At 45.1% G+C, this 20,503-nt stretch overlaps 1 protein-coding gene across 6 annotated transcripts in view; it reads left to right on the top strand.

Annotated features, from left to right (window-relative positions):
* The window catches only part of LOC137326213 (coiled-coil domain-containing protein 9-like), a 299,122-nt gene that overhangs the window by 176,922 nt on the left and 101,697 nt on the right, over positions 1-20,503 (top strand). For 5 of the 6 annotated variants that reach the window (XM_067991093.1, XM_067991092.1, XM_067991094.1 and 2 more), the window contains one exon: positions 9,654-9,833. The exons of the other annotated variant lie outside the window; for it this stretch is intronic. In XM_067991093.1, the coding sequence (XP_067847194.1) occupies positions 9,654-9,833 (180 nt within the window). The remainder of the gene's footprint in view (positions 1-9,653; positions 9,834-20,503) is intronic. 6 annotated transcript variants of the gene reach the window in all.

The raw sequence follows: 20,503 nt of genomic DNA, 5'->3' as shown, positions 1-20,503 counted from the left end.
ATTGACCAGAAACTTAACTGGACTGGCCACATAAATACTGTGGCTACAAGAGCAGGTCAGAGGCTGGGTATTCTGCGGTGAGTGACTCACCTCCTGACTCCCCAAAGCCTTTCCACGATCTACAAGCCACAAGTCAGGAGTGTGATGGAATACTGTCCACTTGCTTGGATGAGTGCAGCTCCAACAACACTCAAGAAGCTCGACACCATCCAGGACAAAGCAGCCCGCTTGATTGGCACCCCATCCACCACCCTAAACATTCACTCCCTTCACCACCGGCGCACCGTGGCTGCAGTGTGTACCATCGACAGGATGCACTGCAGCAACTCGCCAAGGCTTCTTTGACAGCACCTCCCAAACCCGCGACCTCTACCACCTAGAAAGACAAGAGCAGCAGGCACATGGGAACAACACCACCTGTACATTCCCCTCCAAGTCACACACCATCCCAATTTGGAAATATATCGCCGTTCCTTCATCGTCGCTGGGTCAAAATCCTGGAACCCCCTTCCTAACAGCACTGTGGGAGAACCTTCACCACACGGCTTGCAGTGGTTCAAGAAGGCGGCTCACCACCACCTTCTCAAGGGCAATTAGGGATGGGCAATAAATGCTGGCCTCGCCAGCGACACCCACATCCCATGAACGAATAAAAAAATATATAGTTGGAAGATGGCCATACAGGTTATGAGCACCACCAAGGCCATGAAACAGTTCCACATTCAGCCTCCTGATACAAATAAATACTTAGAGGAAAATCTGTTACTTTAAAAGTACAGCATAACACAAGTCATGTTGATTGTGTAGTCCTTTCCCAATATTTGTATACAGCACCTTGTGGAAGGAGATACCTTGGTTCTTTTTCTCCCATTATTGGCAGCAGTTTCTGTTAGCACACTTGCAAAAGATTTCTTGCTGTTTTAATTTGGTCATTTTGCGCTTGTATAATATTTGAATATCGTATCCAGTCCTCTTTGCAAAACTTTAATCTAAAAAGTTTATAAAATGTTTTTGACTTCACAATCATTACCTGGTTCTATATTTGGAAAGTACTTTTTAAAGTTTTTGCATTGATATCAAGACCTTCATTAGTAGGTAGTGCTGCATTGGTCAAGCACCTCTTTGCTGTTAGCCTTGGTCAATACTGATGCCTTTTCAAGATTGGTACATGGGTACATCAGCTGTTTCAGATTTTTCTGTAGGGCTCTTTAGGGAATCTAGGAAAATTGGATGGCCTCATTCAATATTCTGCACAGTCACCTGAGAACCTGAGAATAGACTGGGATAGTAATAGTGTAAAGGGCAGAGAGGGGAAGAATTTGTGAAGTGTGTTCAGGAGAACTTTCTTGATCAGTATGTTTCCGGCCCAATGAGGAAGGAGGCATTGCTGGATCTAGTTCTGGTGAATGAGATGGGCCAAGTGGAGCAAGTGCCAGTGGGGAAACATTTGGGGAACAGTGATCATAGTATATATATATATATATATATATATATATATGTAGAATATAAGGTTTAGATTAGCTGTGGAAAAGGACAAGGAGCACACCAGAGTAAAAATACTTAATTGGAGGAGGGCCAATTTCAATGGGTTGAGAACGGATCTGGCCCGGGTAAATTGGAATCAAAGATTGGCAGGCAAAACTGTAATCGAACAATGGGCGGCCTTTAAAGAGGAGGTGGGTCGGTTACAGTCTAGGCACATTCCCACGAGAGGGAAAGGTAGGACAACCAAAGCCAGAGCTCCCTGGATAACAAAAGAGATAGAGAGTAAGATGAAGCAGAGAAAGGGGGCATTTGACAGATGTCAAATTGATAATACAAGTGAGAAACAGGCTGAATATAGAAAGTTCAGAGGTGAAGTGAAAAAGGAGGTAAGAGGGGCAAAGAGAGAGTATGAGAATAGACTGGCAGCCAACATAAAAGGGAATCCTAAAGTCATCTATAGACATATAAATAGAAATCTGTTAGTAAGAGGAGGGGTGGGACCGATTAGGGACCAAAAAAGAGATCTATGCATGGAGGCAGAGGATATTGCTGAGGTACTAAATGAGTACTTTGCATTTGTCTTTACCAAGGAATAAGATGCTGCCAAAGTCATAGTAAAAGAGGAGGTAGTTGAGATAATGGATGGGCTAAAAATTGACAAAGAGGAGGTACTAGAAAGGCTGGCTGTACTTAAAGACACCAGGTCTGGATGGGATGCATCCTAGGTTGCTGAGGGAAGTATGGGTGGAAATTGCGGAGATACTGGCCATAATCTTCCAATCATCCTTAGATATGGGGGTGGTGCCAGAGGACTAGAGAATTGCAAATGTTACACCCTTGTTCAAAAAAGGGTGTAAGGATAAACCCAGCAACTACAGGCCAGTCAGTTTAACCTCGGTGGTGGAGAAGCTTTTAGAAACAATAATCCGGAACCAAATTAATAGTCACTTGAAAACTAAATTGTGTTTAACTAATTTGATTGAGTTTTTTTGATGAGGCAACAGAGAGGGTTGATGAGGGCAATGCAGTTGATGTGGTGTATATGGACTTCCAAAAGGCATTTGATAAAGTGCCATATAATAGGCTTGTCAGCAAAGTTGAAGCCCATGGAATAAAAGGGGCAATGGCAGCATGGATACCAAATTGGCTAAGTGACAGGAAATAGAGAGTAAGTAGAGTGAACGTTTTTTAGACTGGAGGGGGGTGTACAGTGTACAGTCCTCAGGGGTCGGTACTAGGACCACTGCTTATTTTGATATATATTAATGACTTGGACTTGGGTGTACAGGGCACAATTTCCAAATTTGCCGATTTCACAAAACTTGGAAGTGTAGTGAACAGTGAGGAGGATAGTAATAGACTTCGAGAGGACATAGATAGGCTGATGGAATGGGCGGACACTTGGAAGATGAAATTTAACGCAGAGAAGTGCGAAGTGATACATTTTGGTAGGAGTAGAATTCTAAAGGGGGTGCAGGAACAGAGATCTGGGGGTATACGTGCACAGGTCATTGAAGGTGGTAGGGCAGGTTGAGAAAATGGTTAAAAAAGCATACGGGATCCTGGTCTTTATAAATAGAGGCATAGAGTACAAAAGCAAGGAAATTATGAAGATCCTTTATAAAACACTGGTTCGGCCACAACTAGAGTATTGTGTCCAATTCTGGGCACCGCACTTTCGGAAGGATGTGAAGGCCTAAGAGAGGGTGCAGAAAAGATTTACTAGAATGGTTCCAGGGATTCGGGACTTCGGTTACGTGGCTAGACTGGAGAAGCTGGGGTTGTTCTCCTTAGAGCAGAGAAGGTTGAGAGGAGATTTGATAGAGGTATTCAAAATCATGAGAGGTCCAGACGGAGTAGATAGAGAGAAACTGTTCCCATTGGCAGAATTGTAAAGAACCAGAGGACATAGATTTAAGGTGATTGGCAAAAGTACCAAAGGCGACATGAGGAAAAACCTTTTTATGTAGCGAGTGGTTATGATCTGGAATGCATTGCCTGAAAGGGTGCTGGAGACAGATTCAATCATGGCTTTCAAAAGGGAATTGGATAAGTACTTGAAGGGAAAAAAATTTCAGGGCTACGGAGAAAGGGCGGGGGAGTCGGACTAACTGGATTGCTCTTGCAGAGAGACAGCACGGGCTTGACGGGCTGAGTGGCCTCCTTCTGTGTTGTAACCATTCTATGATTCTTACCCATTGAAGGAAAAGTTTCCAGATCTGACAGAGAATTGAATAAATTATTTAGTGGTATTATCGGAAGCTGGCCAAAATAAATCAACGGGAGTTAAATTTTGAGTTATATTTCAACAAAAGGCATCTGCACCTGGGGCATGCTCCTGCATCTCTTGCCTTAAAATTCCAACATTGACTATTATTTGCGGGAGCTCTATGCTGTCCCCAGAAGACATCTTGTAGAAAATAGTGTTGACGCAACGTCTATTGCAGGAACATTAAGTGTTCCCTTATTGAGGAATACTTGCTTTTCTGCAATTTTTTCCTATAACGTTATCCTATCTACTTCTATAAAATCACCCCTAGATTTCTCCTTTCAAGGCTGAAAAACTCAGTTGTCTTCAATCTTCCCTCATAGCTCAGGCCTCTGACACTAGAGGGTAATTTTAACCCCAAAGAATGGGTGGGTTGGGGGCAGGTGGGAGGTAAAAGTAACAGTTTCTTGAAGTGGGATCGTAACCTGGCTCCAAACCGGAAGTCTCGTCCCCAGTTGAGGCTGGTGGGCGGATTGTTAAAGGGGCAACGTACTTCATTGAAATAGTTGAGCTCCTTAATTTTTTGTGGATTCTAAAGCTGAAACTAAATTAAGCTCACCTACACGGGTTTCCCATGGCTTCTGATTTTCGTCAGGTGACAGCAGGCTGGAAGGGCCGGATCCATGAGGTGAGTGCTTTCATTGCACTGCTTCTGGGCCCGGAGGAGCAGGAGTGTTTCATCCAGGCCCAGTAAAATCACCTGGCCAACAGGACCCTGGGGATCAGCCAACCACCCCACTTCCCAATGGTAGACCCCCCTCCATCTCCGACTCTTCATCTGACTGCTGATACCTCACCTCCTGCTCTCGACCTTCCCCAAGGGCCACCCGTCCCAAGCTTCTTCAAGGCCCCCCACTTTCCGACCTTCCCAAAGGCTCACCCACCCGCTCCGACCTTCCCCAGGGCCCCCCCGACCTTCCCCAACGTTCCCCCGTCCCCGAGCTTCTCCAAGACCCCCCACCTCCGGACCTTCCCCAAGGATCCCCCCCACCCCGATCTTCTCCAAAGCCCCCCCACCACCACTCCCGACAGGCAGCCAGCCTGTCACTCAGGGTTCCCGGTTCCAAGTAAAAATCATGCCCTAGGGATCAGTCTGTGCCTCTTCTTTGCACTGCCTCCAATGGTTGAATGTCTTCCTTGTTTCTCAGTGATTAGAACTCAGCACAGTGTTCAAGGTTTGGTCTATAGTGCTCTCTATATAGTTTGATCATGACTTCCTTAAACTTGTAGTCTTCTGTTCTGGCTAAGCACCAACATTTCATTGACTCTGTTGGTTGTTGCTTAGTGTTGGTTGAGTGTCAAGTATACTAAGACTCCTAGATCTCTCCCAACATCATTCTTATTTCAACACCATTAATGGAGTAAGTGTGCCACCCATTTTTCCTTCCTACGTGCTGTATCTTGTATTTGTCTGCATTGATGTAAATAGTAAATGGTAGTGATTCCAATACCAATCCCTGGGGCATCCCACGTAATATCTTCTGCCAGCCTGATCTAACTCCTCCAAACAAGTTGCTGGAGTGTGAATTTCAAGACCCCTGCCTTTTTAAATTTCTCACATGAACTATATGCATTAAAAAAAAGTCTGAAAATAATGAGTGAGACAGAGTATGGGCAACACCACAGTGAATTCCAGCTTGGTTGTGATTACGATTACTTTAGGAGCATCCTGTAGGGCAAATATAGAGTCATAGAGTTATACAGCACGGATAGAGGCCCTTCAGCCCATCGTGTCTGCGCCGGCCATCAAGCCCTGTCTAATCTAATCCCATATTCCAGCATTTGGTCCGTAGCCTTGTATGCTATGGCATTTCAAGTGCTCATCCAAATGCTTCTTGAATGTTGTGAGGGTTCCTGCCTCCACAACCCCCTCAGGCAGTGAGTTCCAGACTCCAACCACCCTCTGGGTGAAAAAGTTCTTTCTCAAATCCCCTCTAAACCTCCCGCCTTTTACCTTGAATCTATGCCCCCTTGTTATAGAACCCTCAACGAAGGGAAAAAGCTCCTTAGTATCCATCCTATCTGTGCCCCTCATAATTTTGTACACCTCAATCATGTCCCCCCTCAGCCTCCTCTGCTCCAAGGAAAACAAACCCAATCTTCCCAGTCTCTCATCATAGCTGAAGCGCTCCAGCCCTGGTAACATCCTGGTGAATCTCCTCTGCACCCTCTCCAAAGCGATCACATCCTTCCTGTAGTGTGGTGACCAGAACTGCACACAGTACTCCAGCTGTGGCCTGACCAGTGTTCTATACAGCTCCATCATAACCTCCTTGCTCTTATATTCTATGCCTCGGCTAATAAAGGCAAGTATCCCATATGCCTTCTTTACCACCTTATCTACCTGTTCCGCCACCTTCAGGGATCTGTAAACTTGCACACCAAGATCCCTCTGACCCTCTGTCTTGCCTAGGGTCCTCCCATTCATTGTGTATTCCCTTGCCTTGTCAGTCCCTCCAAAGTGCATCACCTCGCACTTTTCCGGGTTAAATTCCATTTGCCACTGTTCCACCCATCTGACCAACCCATCTATATCGTCCTGCAGACTGAGGCTATCCTCCTCGCTATTTACCACCCTACCAATTTTTGTATCATCAACGAACTTACTGATCATACCTTTTACATTCATATCCAAGTCGTTAATGTAGACCACAAACAGCAAGGGACCCAGCACCGATCCCTGTGGTACCCCACTGGCCACAGGCTTCCAGTCACAAAAACAACCTTCGACCATCACCCTCTGCCTTCTGCCACTAAGCCAGTTTTGTATCCAAAGTGCCAAGGCACCCTGGATTCCATGGGCTCGTACCTTCTTGACCAGTCTCCTGTGCGGGACTTTATCGAAGGCCTTACTGAAATCCATGTATACCACATCCACTGCGTTACCCTCATCCACACGCCTAGTCACCCCCTCAAAAAATTCAATCAAATTAGTCAGACATGATCTTCCCTTGACAAAGCCATGTTGACTATCCCTGATTAATCCTTGCTTCTCCAAGTGGAGACTAATTGTGTCCTTCAGAATTTTTTCCAATAATTTTCCTACCACTGATGTTAGGCTCACTGGCCTGTAGTTCCCCGGTTTTTCCCTACTCCCCTTCTTGAATAATGGTATTACATTAGCGGTTCTCCAGTCCTCTGGCACATCCCCTGTGGCCAGAGAGGTTCTGAATATATGTGTTAGAGCCCCCGCAATCTCCTCCTTTGCCTCACACAGTAGCCTGGGATACATTTCGTCCGGGCCTGGGGATTTATCCATTTTTAGGCCTGCTAAAACCGCCAATACCTCCTCCCGCTCGATGTTAATATGTTCGAGTATATCACAGTCCCCCTGCCGTATTTCTATGTCTACATCGTCCTTCTCCATAGTGAAAACAGATGCAAAAAATTCATTTAGAACCCCTCCTACATCTGCCGGCTCCACACACAGATTGCCATTTTTGTCCCTAATGGGCCCTATTTTTTCCCTAGTCATCCTCTTACCCTTAATATACTTATAAAACATCTTAGGATTTTCCTTTATTTTGCTCGCCAGAGTTATTTCATGGCCCCTCCTTGATCTCCTAATTTCTTTTTTAAGTATCCCCCTGCACTTTTTGTACTCCTCTAGGGCTTCCTCCGTCTTTAGCCTTTTGTATCTGCCAAAAGCCCTCCTTTTTTTCCTAATCCATTCTCGTATATCCCCTGACATCCAAGGTTCCCTGGAGTTCTTGGAACCACCCTTGACCTTTGCGGGAACATGTTGCCATTGTATGGTCTCAATCTCCCTTCTGAAAGACTCCCATTGCTCCGATGCGGATTTTCCTACAAGCAGCTGATCCCAGTCCATTTTGGCCAGATCCTGCCTTATCCTATTAAAATCGGCCTTCCCCCAATTTAGAACCTTTATTTCCGGCCCCTCCCTGTCCTTTTCCATGACCACCTTAAATCTCACCGAATTATGGTCACTGTCACCAAAGTGCTCACCTACTAGCACTTCTTCCACTTGGCCGACCACTAGCCTTTTTCTCTGCTGCCAACAGCCAGCTTAACCCTTCTCCATATTCTCTCCACCCTTGCCTCCAACAATAAATGTAAAGATCTCATGGAGCTCTTCGTCACCAAGATAAGGATTATCCATTCAGCTGCCTCTGCTGCTTCTATCTTCTCCCTCCCCCCTCCCCTGCCAAGACCTACCCTAATAACAAGGAACACACACAGTCTCCTTTTTCTCTCTCTTGCGCGCTCTCTCTCCCCCCCCCCTTGCGTTCTCTCTCTCTAGAGAGAGAGAGAGACGTACAATTATGTAGCATCTTAAAACATGTTCCAAAAAATTTCAAATTGCTTCACATATATTGAATTAATTTGAAGTGTAGTGACCTGTGCAAGTAAATGCAGAAGCTATTTTACACACAGCGGTACAAATTAAAGCATTTATATGTATGAGTTAATGCAGATGATCATATACACCAGATTCAAGTAAGTTGTTATCTTTTACCCAATAATAGTTATACATCTGTATTCTGGTGGAAGGTTGGTATAATGACTCTCTAATGTCACAGTTTATATTGGTATCTGAACCAAGCATTCGCAAGCTTTTTTGAGCCAGTATCTTCCTATGACAGAAACCAGTGACCTGTGAAACTGCCATGGCTTTGTTTTTTGTTAGATGTCAGTAAGTTATATACTCTGATGACTGACTCCTTTTATTTACATAAGGATAGAACATCCCTTTATCATAACACTGTTTATGTCCAATTTATTTTTCGAATTCCTTTTTGTCCAAGAGATTATAATCCCATCTTTCTTTCTGATGATAGAAACCTCCATGGTACTAAAATTGGGCTTTGTTACTATATAGATTCAGTTAAGAGCATTAGGAAATCCAGTCAGATGTTGCTCCCACAGGAGACAATGTATTTACATGGGAACATAGGAACAGGAGTAGGCCATTCAGCCCCTCGTGCCTGCTCCGCCATTTGATAAGATCATGGCTGATCTGTGATCTAACTCCAGATACCCGTCTTTGGCCCATATCCCTTAATACCTTTGATTGCCAAAAAGCTATCTATCTCAGATTTAAATTTAGCAATTGAGCTAGTATCAATTGCCGTTTGTGGAAGAGAGTTCCAAACTTCTACCACCCTTTGTGTGTAGAAATGTTTTCTAATCTCACTCCTGAAAGGTCTGGCTCTAATTTTTAGACTGTGCCCCCTACTCCTAGAATCCCCAACCAGCGGAAATAGTTTCTCTCTATCCACCCTATCTGTTCCCCTTAATATCTTATAAACTTCGATCAGATCACCCCTTAATCTTCGAAGCTCCAGAGAATACAACCCCAATTTGTGTAATCTATGGAGTTTTTAATACTCTTACCAGGATGATGAGTACAATAACTGCTCATAAAGTGCCATTTAGTAAGGCAGTAACCACAGTGTAAACTGACTTTAAACTTGAAGGAAATTTGCATGACAAGTGCGCAAAATTGTATTCCTACATTTACTCAACACTGTTCTGGCAACTAGCAGACGGGTGTCCTGAACTTGCTATTGTTCCCAGCTGGTGTAACCTGTTTCCAAAGGAAGTGCAGTACTGTCTAAGGAGCTGGTGTAGTAGTTCTTATTCTTTGAAATTCTCCATGTATCTGTATTTCCTCCCTTTTTTCTTCAGGACTTTCGTAAAAGGTGACCTTTGCCGTAAAAATCAAGAATGTTGGTGCTGTATACAATCTGAAAGTTTGCACGAGATGGAATTTGTTACCTAATGTGCTCTTAATGAAGCAACAAACATACAATTCCCATTCTCCATGCTCTTGTAAAGTTGCTGGCTTAAGAGCTTAACATATGCTCTGTAAAGGAGAGCTTGGTAGAGAATAATGGGAACTACTTTACCTCTGGCGAGTAACCTGCCTTTTTTTTAGGAAGGAAAAGTTGACAAGAATCCAGTTAGAAATTTCTTGGATGACCGTCGGCGTTCAGGTCCCTTACCAGAGGGGGATAAGAAAGTGGGCAGTCGGCGTAATGTTCGCAACTGGGGTGGCCCTGACTTTCAGATGGTAAAGTCTGGTATAGAAAACAAGCGCTGGGAAAAAGGGTGGCAGGTAAGTTATAGATAATGCATGAAAAGATGCATGATGTGTTTTTGCTGCTGCTTATCTGAAGATTTCATGTGTAAACCTTTCTTGAAATTTTCTAAAATATTTGTTAATGATTGTCATGGAGGACCTATTAGAAAGGTGCATTACAATTTTTAATGAGAACCAGAACTACTGAATTGGAGAAATGGACATCCTGTAGGAATCTGGATAAAAATATTCTAGAGGTGGGGATTGGCACATTTTTATCAATTTTTTAAAAATTCTGTCCATTGGATCTGGGCATATTATTGGTCTTTTTTTTCTCCTTGCTTCCTGTGGGGAAACAGCTGAGCATGATTTATTTTTGCTGACGGTACAGCAAAAATCAGGAACTTCTCAAACAGGAAACCATAGGTGTGAACATACTGCTTAAAATTCCCTGGTGAAACACTTTGGAATACCAATGTGCTCTCCCTCCTTTTTCAAAGTTGTTCCTTCAATTTTTCTTTGTCTCCTTTGTCTTTTCATTCTTTATCTCTCTATGCATACTGGTTTGGGTTAGTATAGTATCAGTAGTGCTACACATAATGCCAAAACGAATATTCTCCCTGTGGTGGAAGTCTTTACCCATAGATGGTATCACCCTTGAAATTTCTCTCTCCAGAACCAGTAACTGATGTAGCTAAAATGAACATGAGAACAGTATTTCACAAAATGTTCGAATGCTTTGGTGGACCAGTGCAGAATATCTAGTAAACCAGATTTCAACTATGGACCATATCTTCATGAAACACAGATACCTATCTCAGACAGTAAGTCTACCAGACCAGAAAACCAGGCTTGTACGTTAATGTGTATTCACTGTAGTTTTATCTCAAACATATTTGTAAACTGAAAAGTACTCTGGTTTATAGCAAGTCTGTCACCAATAGAAGTTGTGTTATCAGCCTGCTGGTCATAACGAAGATATGTTATGTAACATACCGAATAATTTTTTGAAATGGATGAAAAATTATGGCAAATCAACTAACTCAGTATAATCTTGGGTATCATCTGTGTTCCTATTGATTAGTCTTGGTTGATCTATTGATTCTTGGCAATACATAAATGAACTAAAATCTCAACCACTAAAGAAAACTTGTAATTCCAAAGGTGAGATTAGTTTTGTGAGAGTGAACATTCTTGTTAAAAATGCTGTATGTCTTTGGTGTCAAAGCTACATTTCACATTGGTGGATAAATCTGAAATCCACCAGTGAAGGAATAGGCTGAGAATAGCCCGTTCCAAATTGCCATTCAAACAGATGAATCTAAAGAAGTAAGAAATATAGCATATGTCCTTCCACCTATCGAGTCAGAGAAACCACATAGCAGCACACGGTACTTTTCAATCCGGGTATGGTAATGTAGTAGTTATGTTGCTGGCCTAATAATCCAGAGGCCTGGATTTCTAATCCGGAGAATGAGAATTCAAATGCCATCTGAATTCAGTCAAAAAAAAATCTGGAAATAAAAAGCTAGTATTAGTAAAAGTGACCATGAAGCTGTAAAGATTGTTGTAAAAACCCAACCAGTTCATTAATGTCCTTCGGAGAAGGAAATCTGCCATCCTTACCCATTCTGGCCAATTTGTGATTCCAGTCCCACACCAACATGGTTGACTCTTGACTGACCTCCGAAATAGCCTAGCAAGCCTTAGGTTGTACTAAGGATGAGCAATAAATGCCGGCTTTGCCAACGATGCTCACATGCTGAGAATGAATATATATTAAAAAAATGTAAGCTGGAATACTCTATTAGACTACTGGGCCTTGCTACAGAGAGACCTGAGGGTACGTGTGCACAAATCTTTGAAGGTGGCAGGACAGGTTGAGAAAATGCTTAAAAAAGCATACGGGATCCTGGGCTTTATAAATAGAGGCATAGAGTACAAAAGCAAGGCAGTTATCTTGAACCTTTATAAAACAATGGTTCGGCCACAACTGGAGTATTGTGTCCAATTCTGGGCACCGCACTTTAGGAAGGATGTGAATGCCTTAGAGAGGGTGCAGAAAAGATTTACTAGAATGATTCCAGTGATGAGGGACTTCAGTTACGTGGCTAGACTGGAGAAGCTGGGGTTGTTCTCCTTAGAGCAGAGAAGGTTGAGAGGAGATTTGATAGAGGTATTCAAAATCATAAAGAGTAGATAGAGAGAAACTGTTCCCATTGGTGGAAGGGTCAAGAATCAGAGGCTATAGATTTAAGGTGATTGGCAAAAGAACCAAAGGTGACATGAGGAAAAACTTTTTTACACAGTGATCAGTTATGATCTGGAATGCACTGCCTGAAAGTGTGGTGGAAGCAGATTCAATCGTGGCTTTCAAAAAGGAATTGGATAAATACTTGAAGGGAAAAAGTTTTCAGGGCTGTGGGGAAAGAGCGGGGAATGGGACTGACTGGATTGCTCTTACAAAGAGCCAGCATGGGCTCGATGTGCCGAATGGCCTCCTTCTGTGCTGTAACCATTCTATGATTTACCTTAATATTGAACAGGTAAAGTACACTGGCTCATAGGTTAGGAAGTAATCGGTGGCATAAACCCAAGGAAATAGCTGGCGTAAAGAGCATAAACATGATGGCAATTTGGTGTGACTGAATATCATGCGTACAGCTAAAAAGGCTGTTCAAATGCTTTAAATTTCAAGAAAACTGAAACTAGGAAACAGCTGTGTGACAACAATGGCTCAATGATTTAGGCTAAGAGATAGGATTAGATCATTTAGCTGCAGTGGCAAAAGACAAGGAATATATTATACCAATTAGGTGCTGAAATTGAAGGCTGCAAAAGAACAACGTGAGGAGGAGATAGACTGTCTGAAACTGAAGGTTGGTGAGAAGGGTAAGCAGCACAGATTTGAGGTGGAGGAACAGTAGCACGTAATGGCTCTATACAAATTTAACACAGAGGAAAGGAAGATGGGGCATTAACTTGCAGTGAATCTGGTATCTAGCCTAAGGGCTCAATTTTAATTTGGAAGTGTTGGGGGGGGGTGGGGCTATGAAAATTGGGAAATGAGGAGGGGGAAACGAACCCGGCTCCAACACGCCGACTTCCAAGTCTCACAAAGACACATCTGGGTGCGCGCGCTGTTCCCAAACCTGGAAGTGCCGGCAGGACGATATTTAAAGAAACAAATGTACCTCATTGAGGAACTTAAGGTACTTTATTTCTTATATATTAGATAGTTAAAGTGATTTTCAACTTAGCTGGGTGGCTTTCCAACGGCTTCCGATTCCCGCCTGGTGAAACCAGGCATGAAGGGCCAGATCAGGCAAAAATAAATGAAGTAAAATAACAGTTCACAACGTAAAAAATAAATAAATCTACCTTTGAAATGATGTCACCTGCACCCCCCTGCTCCGATGTCTCTCTCTCCGATGTCTCCCCGCCCCCGATGTCCAATCCGCACCCCCCCCCCAATTCTCTCTTGCAGCTCCAAATGACGTCTCTCTCTCTCTCCCCCACCCCCTGCCCCTTGGCATTACAGCTCCTGTCCACAGCCAACCTGTCAATCAGGCTGGCTGTCGGGCGCAAAATCCGGAAACAAGATTAATGAGCATCAATTACCTCGCGATCGCGTTGGGAAAGGTAAATTTTTATTTTTCAGGTTTGCCGCCCAATGACCCACCCCCCGCTGCCATCCCGCTACCCTTTTAAAATTGAGCCCTATAACTTTGCATGCAGTGGCTTTGTTAATTCTTGTCGGCCACCAAATTTTACAGAGGGAGGCAACTTGGATTTTTGCAAGCATTTGAATTAGCGAGCCACCGTAAATAGAATGACAAAGTTTGGACAGAACGGGGGTTAAATTGCAGTGTGCGATCGTTGAGACCATGCAGACGCTGCGACAACGGATGAACGGACACCGCGCAACAATCGCCAAACAGGAGGGTTCCCTCCCAGTCGGGGAACACTTCAGCAGTCATGGACATTCATCCACCGACCTTCGGGTAAGCGTACTCCAAGGCGGCCTTCGAGACACACGACAACGCAAAATCGTCGAGCAGAAATTGATAGCCAAGTTCCGCACCCATGAGGACGGCCTCAACCGGGATCTTGGGTTCATGTCACGCTACACGTTACCCCACCAGCGAACAAATGTTATCTGTTTTTAATATAACGGGTCAGTTGCTGTCTTTTCTATGTTTCTACCTCTCTATCTCTGTTTTTTTTGTTTGTTGTTTTTTTTGGTGATTTGTATATTCTGAGACCTGGCAGGTAACACCTGTCTGTCTGCACACTGATTGCCTTGGCAACGGGCAGTTGAAAAAACTGTCTGTAATCACCAAGCATTGTTCTGTGAATTATAAATGCGATTTCATTTCGAGGATTTCATTTTCACATCGTTCACCTGAGGAAGGAGGTAGCCTCCGAAAGCTTGTGAATTTAAAATAAAATTGCTGGACTATAACTTGGTGTTGTAAAATTGTTTACAATTGTCAAAGATCACAGGCAGCTATTCAACCATGACAGCCACATCACCCAAACATCTTGCAGGACACTCACTGACACACTTCCCTCTTTCTTGCAGGAGAAGGTGGTGCATAACACTAGGCAGCAGGAAAGACTTGGGGGAGGGCAGGCACACCTATACGTCCTCACCCCCATGGAGGACACTGTGCTGGACGGTCCGTTGCTGTGGCCGTTGCCACTGGCGGTGCTGGCGGTATCGATGATGAGGGTCTCTGCATACCTAATCCTCCTTCTCGCTTCCCGTGCTGCAGATTGTGTTAGCACGCATCTTACTTTCTCCTCTCCCTTCACCACAACTCAACCCGTGTTCCTTTGTCAATTCAGATACCCAAGACCTGGAAACGGCCCAGTCAAAGGAGGCAGAGGAAGATCATAGACCTACTCCGTTAATGGTAGGGCGTTGGGGAGAGTTATAGAACAAAGAGATCTGGGAGTACAGATTCATAGCTCCTTGAAAGTGGAGTCACAGGTGGATAGGGTGGTGAAGAAGGCATTCAGCATGCTTGGTTTCATTGGTCAGAACATTGAATGCAGGAGTTGGGATGTCTTGTTGAAGTTGTACAGGGCATTGGTGAGGCCACACTTGGAGTACTGTGTACAGTTCTGGTCACCCTATTATAGAAAGGATATTATTAAACTAGAAAGAGTGCAGAAAAGATTTACTAGGATGCTACCGGGACTTGATGGTTTGACTTACAGGGAGAGGTTAGACAGACTGGGACTTTTTTCCCTGGAGAGCAGGAGGTTAAGGGGTGATCTTATCGAAGTCTATAAAATAATGAGGGGCATAGATAAGGTAGATAGTCAAAATCTTTTCCCAAAGGTAGGGGAGTCTATAACGAGGGGGCATAGATTTAAGGTGAGAGGGGAGAGATACAAAAGGGTCCAGAGGGGCAATTTTTTCACTCAAAGGGTGGTGAGTGTCTGGAACGAGCTGCCAGAGGCAGTAGTAGAGGCGGGTACAATTTTGTCTTTTAAAAACCATTTGGACAGTTACATGGGTAAGATGGGTATAGAGGGATATGGGCCAAGTGCACGCAATTGGGACTAGCTGAGTGGTATAAACTGGGCGACATGGACATGTTGGGCCGAAGGGCCTGTTTCCATGTTGTAACTTCTATGATTCTATGATTCTATAGTGATGATGCAGACACACCGTCACTTGATCTGACACTCGCATCCACCAGCTCAGATACTGACACTGTATACTTTAGAGGCTAGGTTAGAGGAGGGAACTCCATGTGGTGAGACACCGAGCACAAGTGCGCAGGAGGCTTGGCGGGAGGACGGAAACCACAAGTGCCAGCTCGCTGGAGGACGAGGTCTCACAATGGCTCTGCTGCCGAGGAGTCAGATGATGACTTCACTGGGCCAGGCTACAGAAGGTGGCTGATGAGCGTACATCACCAAATGCTTGGTTCACTGGAAAGCCTGCCGGAAAGCCTGCACAAACTGTCAAGGGGCATGGAGGAGTCCAGCTCCAATTTGGCACAGGGTTTTTGCGCAGAGCTTGGAGCCCATTCTTTCCCACATGGAACGGTTGGTCACCTCCATCAGCGCACCTGTGGGACCCACCATGATACAGCGTCTGATGACCGATGTCTCAACTTCTATTACAGTACAAACATCTGCCATCCAAGGTCAGCATGCTTAATTCGGAGCTCAGACTTCTACATTACGGGCTCAGACTGCTGTTATCGTGGTTCTAGGTACTACTGTGGAATGGGGCTTCCAGGGCGTCATAGCATTCCAGCAATCTGTTCTCAAGCAGATCACCAGGAGTGCTGAGGCCCCGCCCCGGGAGAGTGGCAGTGGCGCCATGGAAGACAAGCTTGCTGTCCGTTCTCAGGGTGACAGCATTCCTGCCCCCACCCCTGCCACTTGGCCAGTGCTCTTCCTGTTGCCTGTCAGCCAGCCAGGCCAGACTGCTGCAGCCCAGGCCGAGATGGTGCAGTCCGAAGCTGGGTCCTCTCGGCCCAGAGCCTCCATTGAAGGTCAACCCCTCAGATAATGAAGTAGTCCGTGCCCGCATGCAGCAAGACCTGGACAACATCCAGGCTTGGGCTGATAAGTGGCAAGTAACATTAACGCCAGACAAGTGCCAGGCAATGACTATCTCCAACAAGAGAGAGTCTAACCACCTCCCCTTGACATTCAACGGCATTACCATCGCCACATTCCCCCACCAACAACATCCTGGGGGTCACCATTGACCAGAAACTTAACTGGACCAGCCACACAAATATTGTGGCTACCAGAGCAGGTCAGAGTCTGGGTATTCTGTGGCAAGTGACTCACCTCCTGACTCTCCAAAGCCTTTCCACCATCTACAAGGCACAAGTCAGGAGTGTGATGGAATACTGTCCACTTGCCTGGATGACTGCAGCTCCAACAATACTCAAGAAGCTCAACACCATCCAGAACAAAGCAGCCCGCTTGATTGGCACTCCATCTACCACCCTAAACATTCACCCCCTTCACCATGGCTGCAGTGTGTACCATCCACAGGATGCACTGCAGCAACTCGCCAAGGCTTCTTTGACAGCATCTCCCAAACCTGCGACCTCTCCCACCTAGAAGGACAAGGGCAGCAGGCACATGGGAACAACACCACCTGCACGTTCCCCTCCAAGTCACACACCATCCCGACTTGGAAATATATCGCCGTTCCTTCATCGTCGCTGGGTCAAAATCGTGGAACTCCTGACCTGACAGTACTGTGGGAGAACCTTCACCTCACAGACTGCAGCAGTTCAAGGCGGCAGCTCACCACCACCTTCTCAATGGCAATTAGTATGGGCAATAAATGCTGGTCTTGCCAGCAATGCCCACATCCCATGAACGAATAAAAAAAAAGGTCAGCAGCCTCCCAACACTCATGCTCCAGCCACTGGGGATGCACCTCATAGGAGTACTAGGAAAGGTAAAGGCACACAAACGATAGGCTCTGAGGGAATGCACAAGGTGGAATAGTCTCATTTTTTTTGCTTTATTGCATATGTTAAATGATAGATTTGGATTTGCATTTGTATTTGCATTTGGTGTTGGCTTTCATTTCTGTTTTGAGTTGAGGGAGAAAATTATGTGTAATCATAAGGAAGACGATTTGATGGTCATATGGGAGCGGAAAGGTAAGGAGCGTGGGACCGTTGGTGAATGGGGAGGTGTCTTTGAGGTTACTGGTATCTCTCATTCATAATGTGATCATGCAGACCCCTAGCAGACAGGGCTTGTCTACCTTGTTGCCTCCCTGCTTCTTCCTCCACTTCCTGCTGCACCTCCTCTTCCATCTTTTCCTCCTCCCTCTTCTCACAGCTTGTCCTCTCTGCATACTCCCAGTCATGTTCAATTCCCAGAGGAAGCCCTAGCAGGCCACCCATGTCTGGAAGCAACATTGTTCAGCACACTATTTTAAATGCCACTAACTACTGCAGGATCACCCAGACCACACTATATAATATTGCAAGTTTCTCTGAGTTTAGGCAACTTCCTCAAACACCTACAATTGTACCAGCAGCCAGAATAACTAATCCAGCAACTAACCTGTAACTCCTGCATGATCCCTTTAAATATCGCTGGTGGGGGGGGGGTCCTTCATGCCCTTTAACTCCTGTTCAGTTGTGGGAGGTTAGGACAGTGCGTTGGCTGGAGCGGGGAGTTCGAAAATGGTGCCGGCTGCTTCAAATCAGCATTGCATACGAATCTACGTCATAACCTCCCTACTTTACGTACTGCCGGCGTTCGTTAGGTGCACAAGCACAGCTACCGTTACCAAGATGGAATCCTGCGCACGTCACGCCGGAAGCGCGCGCGCGCGCATCATGGACACCATTTTGGGCTTAGCAGTCCGCGTAGCGCCTACACAATGGGCGCTATGCGGCCCAATTTAACCCCCAACAGCTTGTATCATCACTTTCACGGTAAAGTACTCAGCATTTTCACACTTTAATCGAATGGACAGTGTGGACTATGAAATTATAAAACGCGATATTACTGCTTATGACTTAATGCCTGATGTTTATGGACATAACTTTAAACTGTGTTGGTACTTGGAGAATTAGTGACGCAACTGGAGGATAGTTGGAAATTTTAGTTAGAACCTTCTGGAAGTAGGCAAACCTGCTAATCATTTTGTAGTCTGTCAAGTGGTGAGAAGTCAGATGCCTATGCCATTCATCTGTTCGGCTGCTTGTGAGCCAGCTGATCAGTCATGTGCACTGCATATGCGTCAGTACAGCTGAGGAGAACACAGAAGGGCGACGATGGAGGTTTGAGTGTAGAGTTTAACTCCGGTTCCTGCCGGCGGGAGTCCCAAGCTATTTCTGGGGCCAGGCCTCATTACCACGCTGTTGCAGCTCACCAGCTCCGGGCTGGCACAGTATCGAATGGCTTGAAGGCTGACCCAGCTGGCAGGCAGGTAGATCGGGGAGGGAGCCCAGAGTGGCCCACATTATTCTTGTGGAGCTGGAGGAGTACTCCTGCTGCTCCTGCCCCACAAAAGTAATTCTGCACTTACCTATTTGGGCCACATTTCTTCACCTGGTTCAGCTGAGCATAGCATGCACACTGCACGCTGTCCTTCTAAATCGCTTCAGGTCCTTTGTACGTCATAGCATCCCAATTTGCATGTAGTAATGAGGCTCTTGCCAGATGCAGGTGGTCTCCTGGGCTGCCCAGTGGAAGGCCTCAATAAATATGGCGGTGAAGTGGTAATGGAGCAGTAAGTGGTGTACAGCAATTTTAACTCCATTACTGCCCCATTTCTGCCAGGAGGGTCAAGTTAAAATTGGCCCTTTGGTGTTTTAAATGTATCAGAGTGGGTCACAAAGGTAACAACTGGAACACCTACAAAAACCCAAAAAATGTTAAACCATCCAATCTAATGGAAATCACGACACATGCTTGTCACTTTAAGAAACTTTCCACAATACTTTTTTATGTATAAATACATGAGTTTTTTTCTCCCATGGTCTGCTTCAATTCATTGTCTTATTATGGATGACATTGTATTCTATTAATTTTCATACTATACTCTGACTAAGATTGTTGCATTGAAAATGTTTGATTTGTGCCAAAGCCTGATTTCAAAATCTTGATGTGATTTCATGTAGTGAAGTGTAGCTACAATATGCATTTTTAGCTTTATTACTTGGTTTTAAATATGAGAAAAAAAATTAAAATTGCTACATGCTGCTTTTGTTATCAAACTACAGGTAGCCATAAATTGTCTTCATTTAGTTTAGCCTTGGTTAACATCTCAGACATCATGTCTGACTAATTTGATTGAATTTTTTGAGGGGGTGACTTGGCGTGTGGATGAGGGTAACGCAGTGGATGTGGTATACATGGATTTCAGTAAGGCCTTCGATAAAGTCCCGCACAGGAGACTGGTCAAGAAGGTACGAGCCCATGGAGTCCAGGGTGCCTTGGCACTTTGGATACAAAACTGGCTTAGTGGCAGAAGGCAGAGGGTGATGGTCGAAGGTTGTTTTTGTGACTGGAAGCCTGTGGCCAGTGGGGTACCACAGGGATCTGTGCTGGGGCCCTTGCTGTTTGTGGTCTACATTAACGACTTGGATATGAATGTAAAAGGTATGATCAATAAGTTCGCTGATGATACAAAAATTGGTAGGGTGGTAAATCGCGAGGAGGATAGCCTCAGTCTGCAGGACGATATAGATGGGTTGGTCAGATGGGCGGAACAGTGGCAAATGGAATTTAACCCGGAAAAGTGCGAGGTGATGCACTTTGGAGGGACTAACAAGGCAAGGGAATACGCAATGAATGGGAAGACCCTAGGCAAGACAGAGGGTCAGAGGGATCTTGGTGTGCAAGTTCACAGATCCCTGAAGGCGGCGGAACAGGTAGATAAGGTGGTAAAGAAGGCATATGGGATACTTGCCTTTATTAGCCGAGGCATAGAATATAAGAGCAAGGAGGTTATGATGGAGCTGTATAAAACACTGGTTAGGCCACAGCTGGAGTACTGTGTGCAGTTCTGGTCGCCGCACTACAGGAAGGATGTGATCGCTTTGGAGAGGGTGCAGAGGAGATTCACCAGGATGTTACCAGGGCTGGAGCGCTTCAGCTATGATGAGAGACTGGGAAGATTGGGTTTGTTTTCCTTGGAGCAGAGGAGGCTGAGGGGGGACATGATTGAGGTGTACAAAATTATGAGG

Source organism: Heptranchias perlo, chromosome 10 (assembly GCF_035084215.1).
Source record: "Heptranchias perlo isolate sHepPer1 chromosome 10, sHepPer1.hap1, whole genome shotgun sequence".
In the NCBI taxonomy this organism is placed as follows: Eukaryota; Metazoa; Chordata; class Chondrichthyes; order Hexanchiformes; family Hexanchidae; genus Heptranchias; species Heptranchias perlo.
The sequence above is the reverse complement of the archived record's forward strand: the minus strand, read 5'-3'. Positions and strand labels throughout refer to the sequence as shown.